Genomic DNA, 9942 nt, shown 5'->3' with positions numbered 1-9942 from the left:
AGACAAGGTCTCTCTATGTTGCCCAGGCTGGTCTTGAACTCCTGGACTCAAGTGATCCTCCCACCTCAGCTCCAGAGTAGCTGGGACCAAAAAATTGTATGTACTTTTGAGTGAGATAGAATACACGATAAAACCACATAATTTATATCATTATAAATAACATACAAAATTTTGAAGGCTGAAATAATATATATGAGCAGTCATAAAATATAATGAAATCATGTCCTTTGCAGCAACATGGATGGAACTTGAGGTTATTATCCTAAGTGTACTCAGACACAGAAAATCAAACAGCACATGTTCTCACTTATAAGTGGGAGCTAAATAATGGGTACCTATGGACATAAAGATGGAAATAGCAAACACTGGGCACTCCAAAAGGGGGTGAGTAGAAGGGGGGCAAGGGTTGAAAAGTTACCTGAGTACAATGTTCACTATTTAGGTGATAGGTATGACAGAAGCCCAATCCCCACCAGTACGCAATATACACAAACATGCACACGTGGCTGGGCGTGGTGGCTCATGCCTGTAATCCCAGCACTTGGGAGGCTGAGGCAGGTAGATCACTTGAGGTGAGGAGTTTGAGATCAGCCTGGCCAACATGATGAAACCCCCATCCCTACTAAAAATACAAAAATTAGCTGGGTGTGGTGGCATGTGCCTGTAATCCCGGCTATTTGGGAGGCTGAGGCGGGAAGATCACTTGAACCTGGGAGGCAGAGGTGCAGTGAGCCAAGATCACTCCACTGGGCGACAGAGTGAGACTCCATCTCAAAAAACAAAACAAAACAAAACTAACATGCACATGTACCTGCTAAATCTAAAATAAAATATTATACACTAAAATGTTAAAATTGATTTTAGTGGAATAAAAGGTGACTAAACATTTTTAAAAGCTATGCCTAGATGAATACTTAATGATTTTACATTGTGGTCTTTTTTGAACATGGCAGCAGCTGCTATGAACTGTCTATCCAACTGCCACTCCAGCTTCCTCCCTACTAACAAAATCCCAGCTCAAGGGCAAGTGTGCTCAGTGCCAGGGGACGCACAGGGGATGCACTAGTCGACCCATCCCCCTTTGCCAGGGCCCGGTCCAAGAGTGGGCACACAGCCCCACTCTAAAAAGAGACAGGGGTGAGGCTGCTGGAGCTGCTGACGGTTCTTCCCGAATAAGGACATAATAAAAACAACTTTACTACTGTCCACTCTGCCTGTGGACAACGTCATTTGGAGAATGATGCTTGGCACAGGAGCCGCCATTCTGCAACACTGAGGATGGCAGAGCAAACAGTTCCGAGGAAATTGTGATGACATTTTGGCTTCCACCCAACTCTAGAACTATCTATTTACAGACTTCTTGCTACGTGAGATAAACATTCCCATTGCTTAGGCCACCGTCAGACTAATTTTCTGTTACTTGTGCTGATCACATCCCGTTACAGGCAATTATCTGCCTGGCACCGAATAAATGCCTCATGTTCACTCTAACTTAAAAGCAACCTTATTAAGCTACTACTGTCTCACTCTTACATAAAATAAAATAAATTAAATCAAGCTTAAAGAGGATAAGTGATTTTTTTCCAACCCAAGTTACTGGTAGAGTCAGATTCAAACCCAACCGTGACTTGATAGCCCGGACTCTGCCACTTAATCATGTAGTTAGAAAAGTGTGCAAGCCTATTGTTCCTTCTTTCTGTATTTCACAGAAAGTGTATACACAGATGCAGGTAGCAGCAAATTTGCATCCACTTGCATTCATGTATGAATTTGGCTTTGGGCTCTTCTCCTCTGTCATTTGTCTGTATTCCTTGGTAGAAATGCATGCCTCACAGGCCCGACCAAGAAGGCGGACTCTCCTCTCTTTTCCCACACTTACTGATGAGACCTAACTGGTGCATCAGGGATCTAGGGACAGGTTGTGCAGACTTTGATACAGAGTCATAAGTTCAAGCCAAGACATCTGAATGGGACAAAATGAATGTGAAAACAGTACATGTTCTTCCTCAAACTTTCCTGGAAGAGTCAGAAAACTGAAGATTGAAAAATACCCAATATCTAATATCGGGCCATTAAGTTCATCCAAAAAAAGCAGAAGAGTATTTCTGAACCAAAGAAACAGAACAGAGAGGATGAGAACGGAGACCTGCTGGCTGTGCATCAGCTATTTAAAGGAACAAAGGGCTGGAGCCAGAACTAACCAAAGCTTAGCCTTCGACCAAACAGGGCTTCCCAGCACAGGTTTCCAAGGAACCCTTTCTGCTCCAGTCCTCTACAATGTGAAGAGCCCAGAACAACACTATCCAACGGAGCTGACATGAGCTTCAGCACCGGAAAGGGCGACGTGGTCACCAAATAGTCAGTCAGCCTCACAGCTGCTGGCTGGGCAGGTTGAGGGCTTTGTAGGAAAAGCCCAGCCTTGACAAATGAGTTACAGGCTTGAGGAACTTTGAAAAGGAAGGTGAGCCTGAAAGAAGATGTACCCAAAATCTAAGGGGCCACTAGGAATCAGGGATGGGGGTGGAGGGGAAACGGTTCTTCCTGGGCCCCTGTGGTTCATACTGTCCCAGAGGCCATGTGCCACGACACCAGCAAAGGGAAGCTGTGCCATCAGTGTCTAACAGCCACACACACCGCCACATGAGACCTTTTTCTAACCTGCAAATGTCTCCCCAGCTGAACCAGGGAAAATACCAGCCCTACTGTCAAGACAAGAGGAGAAGCTATTCCTCCAGGGACAACACAGTACGATGACCTGGTAAAGGGAACAGGATCACAGACCCAAAAAAGTAACACTGAGTAGGTGGCTCTGGCAGTGCTAAGACAGGAGACAGAGGCCGGCCTCTGAAACCCAAAGTTTTTGAAGTGGGCATCGTCAGCCAAGTGTCAAAGAGGCCATTATTCAATACATTCCTAACTTCTCTTACCAAGGGTTTAGTTTTGTTGTTAGCAATATATGACTCCAGCTCATACATGAGTAATAAGTGCAAAGGAAAGAGTACAGGGAACATGTCCTGGGCCCAACATGTCCCCCAAAGGCTTTTGCAGGGTGCTGGGAGGAGTCTCTGACTTCTTCCTTTCTATTACCTGCAGCGATTACAGTAACTCACACAGGAGGCACCTGGCTAAGACGAGCCAGGAGAAAAAGGCATAGAACAGCCTGACACCATAAATTTAGGGCATCAGGCCCAGGGTGAGGACAGGATATAAAACAGGAAGGGGCAAGAGTGGGGACGGGAGAGCTCTAGTCACTGCTTCTGGGAGACTTGAAATCTCTATTTTGTTTGAAAATAGACTCAGGTAGAGAAAAAGGACATGAGTATTTATTGAGTGCCTGCTGGTTCTGGCCTTGTGCGTGGCCTTGTGCAGTTTTCATCTATAACAGCCCATGAATCCTCACGCCTGGGAGGTAGGTATCATCCCCATGTGTGTCGGATGAGGAATAGGAGGCTCAGAAAGGTTAGGTAGTTTGTCCAAGGACACAGAACCAGGAACTGGCCAGCTTGGACCGAGAGCTTAAGTCTCAGACTGAATCCTTGCTCTCTCTCCCCTATGCTGCCTCCAGGAGGAAGGAGGGAGCACCAATAGAAGCTGCAGTCCTCACGCTTCCTGCCCCGGCGGCACAGCAGGCACCAAGAGAAGCCAGCCCCTACCCACAGACCCTCCCCACCTACCTTGGGAGGATGCATCAGTGGATGAGATTAAGACATAAATACAAAAATAAATAGCAGGGCCAAGTCCCCAGCAGCAAAGATGTGCCATCTCCATGCTGTAGGAAGGTTCACTGTGCCGTTCACAGCTGCTATGGGAGGAAGCCCTGGGGGACCTGGGACAATGGCTGCCAAAGGCTGGAGTGGGTGGGCTCAGTGGGCCCCTTCTGGGTCTCACAGATTCAAGAACAAAATGTCTGGAGCAGGCAGCAGCCATGGGCACAGGCACCGTCCTCCTCCATCTGCTCATTTTACCGGTGTTTGTGATCCAAGAGGGATTCAAAATCGGGGGAACATACAAGTTTGTGCTTCACGTGTCCCAGGACTGTCATCTCCCCTGTCCTACTGTCTCCAAGGCCCACGGACACCAGCTCCTGCCAATTGACAGAGACAGTGATGAGAACCACCACCACGTGCCCAGCATGTAGAGCTGTGAATGGGGACACGATACTCCCAGAAACTCCCTCCCTTATTTAGCACTGGCTCTTCAATCCTCCTCCACTCCTTAAAGGATCCCTCCCTTGCCCTAAGGAGGCTCTTACCTGCAAGAAGGAGCAGGCTGTTCCCATGGTCACGTCCAGAGTCACCTTGCCCAGGAGGAGTTGCACCCTTCCAGACTTGCGGATGAGTAGCTTGCCAACCTGACCCTCTGTCAGGTCAGCCAGGGTACAAGCATTCTCTGCCAGCTTGGCTTCCTGCACAGAAAACCAGAGGATGGACACTGGGCTAGGAGCTCTTTCCTCCATCTTTCATGAACCCCCTTCTACTCCCCAAGAGAAAGGCACAGCAAAGGTCAGAATGAGCTCCCCAAAGAGTGCCTTCTCCTAGGGCTGTCTGCTATGGTTAAAATACAAAACCCATAGCAAACAAATACGTAAATGGACAAAATATCAGTAACTGCTGAAGCTGAGTTCTGGTACGTGGCAGTTTACGTTCTCATTTTTTTTTGAGACAAGGTCTGACTCTGTCACCCAGATTGTGGTGTGGTGGCACGATCTTGGCTCACTGCAACCTCTGCCTCCTGGGTTCAAGCCATCCCCCCACCTCAGCCTCCCAAGTAGCAGGGACTACAGGCACACGCCACCATGCCTGGCTAGTTTTTGTATTAGCCATGGTGCCACCATGTTGCCCAGGCCAGTCCCGACCTCCTGGGCTCAACTGATCCTCCCGTCTCGGCCTTCCAAAGCGCTAGGATTAGAGGCATGAGCCACCACACCTGGCCATAAGTTCTATCATTTGTATGTCTTTGAAATATTTCCTTATAAGAAGTGAACACACACCCCTGCAACACACACACACAATTGGGGTTGGAGGTACAAAGCCCCATGGCTCTTGCAGGCATCAAGAAAAACCACACATTATTGTCCCATTTCAGCCAGGGTGGCATGGCTTTGCTTCCCACTACAGGTCACCACTTCCCCTCTTAGTCCCCGACTCTATCCCACAGGCCTCTGCCTGAGCATACCCGGTCTTTCTCCTGCTTGATGAGCACCATCTGTCCATCCTCACCCTGCACCTCTGTCTTGATGGGCTTGATGTCCTGGGTGGGCGGCTGGCCAGGGAGGGTGTCTGGCAGTTGCAGAAACAGCAGTTCCTCCTCCTTGGTGAGGCTCAGCTCCCTGAGCAGCTCTGCCACGGATATGTCCTTTGGGAGGCCTGGGGTCTTCCTGGCTGCTTTGGGAGGAGCCTTCACCTTGGCCTCTTCCTCATCTCGTGGCTCCTCTTTCACTGCCCAGGTGATAGAAACGGAATGCTATCACATGACCACCCTCCATATCAGCTCATTGTTACCAGCCCTTTGCCCCCATCTGCTCCACTGTCACTCAGCCAGGGAGTGGGAAGGGGGCACTGGTTATACAGAAGGGCAAGAGACAACATGTTTAAATCTCGCCTGACTTATCTAAAAAGGGACATCTGAGGCTGGGCCCACCACTCCATGTCAACACAGGAACCCTCTGCGAGGGAGAATCGGGCATCTTTGTTCAGCTCATGTATCTTACAGCCGGGATGGGAGGACCTGCTCATGAGCAGCACTCAGGGACACATGCAAAGGATGCCCAATGCACGGGATTCCTGGGGAGCAGCCATGGAATTGGAGACGAGAAGTCAACTGACAGAGTACCTTTCACGGCAGGTACGTCCACCTCCATGTCCTCTTCCTTGGGGCCAGTCAGCCAAGGTTTAACATCTGGTTCATCATTTTCTTCCTTAAAAAGCCACCCCGAGTGAGCCAGCGGCAGCTGCACAGGCATATTTCGAGTGTCATTCCTCAGCCCGGGGTCATCGAGGAACTGCCAAAAAGAGTCTGGATCATCCAGCCTGCTAGCACATGCACCTGGATCAAAGTCTGCTTTAGTCCCCTTTCTAACCACAGATTCCTGCTGCTCCCCAGGATTCCAGGACATCAGTGAGCTCTTCTGCCCCTCACCTGGCTCCCCAGAAGCCCTGTTCTACAGCCACAAGGAAGCCCCTTCCCCACAGCCTCCTGGTACCCACATCGTCCTTCTCCAGCATGCGCAAGATCTGTTTAGTTTCTTCGTCTGTCTCTCTCTTCTCTTTTTTGATGTTGATGATATGAGAAGGTCCCATGTCTGATACATCCACTGTCTTATCCCAGTTCCCTGTGGGAAATCACCCAGGTCACTAGGGATCAATAAGGAAGATGCCGACAGCAAGGAAAACTGAACTGGGAGCGGGGAAATTCCACTGCTCTCGCCCTTCTCTTGGGCAGTCTGAACTGAAATTCACTGATTCCTTCCTTGTACCTTTTTTCTTCATCATTTCGGCTGGGCCCTGCTCAAAGATGGAGTGAGACTGGATCACTTCTGGGCGGCCTCGTCCTCGTCCATGCCCCTCTCGCTGTCGGTCTCTGTCCCTTTCACGCTTCTCCTTCTTGACAGTTACTTCTTCCTTGGGCCTGGAAAAAAGAATGGATTAAGGGAAACCACTCACTCATTGTGTCTCCAAAAACTGGCCTTACTCTCCCATACCACTTCCCTCCAAGACAGTGGAGAGTTTGAGCCAATAATTACACCATGAGAAGCAGAATCCAATCCTAATTCTAGCACTTTTCTCACTTCCTTGATGAGGCAGGATTTTTTCAGTTTGCTTTACTTTACCTTCTTGTCCAAAAATGTAGATTTTTGTTTGCATTGGGACTGAAAGCAGGAAGGCAGAAATGCAAAGGAACTTCAGGGAAAGCGTGACACATCTTTGTTTAAACTATTGGCTCTCAACGCGGGCCATCAAAGAGAATCACTCCATTCTACTGCCAACAAGTTAAATCATAATTTCTAGAGATGGAACCCTAGACACCAGTATTTTTTTTTTAAAGCTTGCACATTAGAATCACCTAGGAGCCAGGGTTGAAAATCACTAGTGAAAAGAACTAAAGATATAAATTTAAATTTTGGAGCCACAAACCTAGTTATTTCTCCCCAAAGCCCCAAATTCAGAGCAAGTAAATAAGGGGCAAGTATTCAGAAGGACTAGCTACTTACTCTTCCTTGATCTTCCGACTGATGATATTTGGGGTGAAGGTTTTCTGAAAGCAAAATACAGGAGTCACTGATGTGTTAGGTTCTGACCCCAAAGTACAGAGGAAAATAAAAATTCCCAAAGGGCATCTTCTACAGACCATGGCCACCATGACTCTCTTTGGCACATTCCACAGTGCTGTCAGTTTTATAGACACACATGTGCCTGAAAAGGAGGAACGTCATGGTGTGGTGGCAGTGGAGTTACGCATAGAAGAAAGGGGCACCAAAAACCATTTTTAACCAGCAGCCTTAGGAAAGAAGATCCTGAAAGAAGGTCCTCTGGGACTTCTAAAAGCAAAGGAATTTCTCTGGTCTCACCTCTTATCTTCAAACTGCTGTAGAGACCAGTCAGTATCGTGGGGGAACATCTCTAGCAGCAAGGCCTAAGTAGGGAAGGCCACAGATCTGCCAACACTCTCAATCAGGTGATTATGGATTTTCCATATTTTCCAAGGCAAAGTTAGGTTTTTAAAGACTACTTTACGTCCAGGTGTGGTGGCTCACGCCTGTAATCCCAGTACTTTGGGAGGCCAAGGCAGGTGGATCATGAGGTCAGGAGTTCAAGATCAGCCTGGCCAGGATGGTGAAACCCCGTCCCTACTAAAAACTACAAAAATTAGCCAGGCACGGTGGTAGGCCTCTGTAATCCCAGCTACTCGGGAGGCTGAGGGAGGAGAATCGCTTGAACCCTGGGAGGTGGAGGTTGCAGTGAGCTGAGATGGTGCCTCTGTGCTACAGCCTGGGCGACAGAAAGAGACTCCGTTAAAAACAAAACAAAACAAACAAACAAAGAAAACTGCTTTATTTGGCCGGGAGTGGTGGCTCACGCCTGCACTTGAGCAAATCCCAGCACTTTGGGAGGCCAAGGCGGGTGGATCACAAGGTCAGGGGTTCAAGAACAGCCTGGCCAACATGGTGAAACCTTGTGTCTACTAAAAATACAAAAATCAGCTGGACACGGTGGAGGGCACCTGTAATCCCAGCTACTCAGGAGGCTGAGGCAGGAGACTCGCTCAAACCCGGGAGGCAGAGGTTGCAGTGAGCTAAGATCATGCCATTATACTCCAGCTTGGGGGACAAGGGCGAGACTTTGTCTCAAAAAAAAAAAAAAAAAAACCAAAAACCTGCTTTATTCTTCTGTCATCCTGACCCCACCCCTTTCTGGGCTACTCTTGACATCCACAGTCATATACACATGGGAGAGGCCACAGAACCTCGAATGCCATGCCTAGGATTCATGATACTCTAGATAACAAGTTTGCACACTGAGATGGTGAATTCTGAACCCTCTAAGACTGTGAAGTTTATGCCTGCCTGGCTTTCATGGGTTTCTTAAAGATGTCCAAACACACAATAAGAGTAAATAAACACTGTCCAAATTGCTTTTGAACGACTTTAACTTATTAGGATTCTCCGTCTTTCAACCACCTCTGGGAATCATTTCAACATCTTGTACTCAGTACCTAGATTTGAAGATAGGACAGGCTCCCTAGAATTTAAAGAGGGGTAGGCTTGAGGCCCAACGACACTCCTGACACATAGTAGGCCCTGCACAAACGTTAGTTGAATGCCGGGGCTTGGAATTCAAGGTAGTTTCTTTAGAAACGCGCCGCTGGATACCTTCTTGACTCCCCCGAGGGTGAGGTCCCTGGAACGGATGGAGGGAAGGCGGCCGGGGGTAAGGGGAGGCGCCGGCCGCCGCCCGATGAGCCCCCGGGCCCCAGTCAGGAGGGGTCGGGGCCCTCCCGGAGTGCTTGGCTCGCCGGCTGCGTTTCCTTCCGACATGTTGCCTGGGAGAGAAGGGACGACGAGATTACCAGAGTGGACGGACACGCGGACCCTGGCGGAACCCAACCCCCTTGCTTTCCGGTCCCCCAGTCGGTGCGTCCCACCAGTGGCCTCTCAGCTCCTCCCCTCCCACGTGGCGAGATTCCTGGGACCACCCAGGTGAGAGCCTTTGGCTCGCGACACGCCCTCTCTCCAGGAACCCCGCCCAGGAACCAGGCAGGGACGCACCCGGGCCGCGACTCCACACCACGCGTCACCACTTCACCTGCGACGCGACCCGCTGCCAGCCTTAGGTCTCCGCGCCGGGCGGAAGTCTGCGTGGCACGGCCTGGGCGCCGCCATCTTGGCGCGGGGCGGATGTGACGTTTCGGGGGCGGGACTGGGCCACAGTATTTATCCGGCGGCGCTTCGCTCCTCTCCGCCTTCTCTTCCCGGTTCTTCCCGGAGTCGGGAAAAGCTGGGTTGAGAGGGCGAAAAAGGATGAGGGATCCGGTCTGGGCTACGCTATGGTGCGGTGCTCGGGGGTCTTGGGCCCCCGGGCGGTGGCGTGGAGGTGCCGAGATCAGGGTCCGGGTCTTGTCGGCCGCCACGCCACAATGTGAGGCTTCGCCTCGGCGGAGCCCCTGGGAGCTTGGGGGTAGCTGCTCGGGATGGGGCGAGGGGCGCGGCACAGAGAGCGAGACCTGGACTTGGAGTCGGGGAGTCCTGGGCCACGCCGAGCCCTGTCTGCGGGTTCTCCATGGTGACCTTGGAGTGGTCACTACCTCCGGGCAGCGACCTCGCCCACTCTCGGGGACCCCTTCCCTGTGCTCCTGGTGGAGTCCTGGGGTGAGGCTGTGAGGGCAGCGTTGGAACAGCCGCAGTGGACCAACCGGTGCCCAGTCACACCCGCTTGGGATCACGAA

The 9942-nt window shown here is 50.4% G+C and overlaps 1 protein-coding gene across 2 annotated transcripts; it reads right to left on the bottom strand.

Annotated features, from left to right (window-relative positions):
- Nucleotides 1-121: 121 nt before the first annotated feature.
- Nucleotides 122-9397, bottom strand: POLR3D (RNA polymerase III subunit D). 2 transcript variants are annotated; one of them, XM_023216685.1, is made up of 9 exons: nt 9266-9397; nt 8870-9039; nt 7211-7254; nt 6476-6627; nt 6207-6331; nt 5833-6001; nt 5176-5438; nt 4253-4405; nt 122-4084 (listed from the first exon to the last, which is right to left on the bottom strand). In XM_023216685.1, the coding sequence occupies exons 2-9, from the start codon at nt 9032-9034 to the stop codon at nt 3962-3964; spliced, it is 1194 nt and encodes a 397-aa protein (XP_023072453.1). In that variant the 5' UTR covers nt 9035-9039; nt 9266-9397; the 3' UTR covers nt 122-3961. The 2 variants fall into 2 exon arrangements, with proteins under 2 accessions (XP_023072453.1, XP_023072454.1); XM_023216686.3 differs by having other exon boundaries at nt 124-4084; nt 9303-9391.
- Nucleotides 9398-9942: the final 545 nt, after the last annotated feature.

The sequence above is a fragment of the Piliocolobus tephrosceles genome, chromosome 7 (genome assembly GCF_002776525.5).
Source record: "Piliocolobus tephrosceles isolate RC106 chromosome 7, ASM277652v3, whole genome shotgun sequence".
In the NCBI taxonomy this organism is placed as follows: Eukaryota; Metazoa; Chordata; class Mammalia; order Primates; family Cercopithecidae; genus Piliocolobus; species Piliocolobus tephrosceles.
This window is presented reverse-complemented; position numbering and strand designations above follow the sequence as displayed.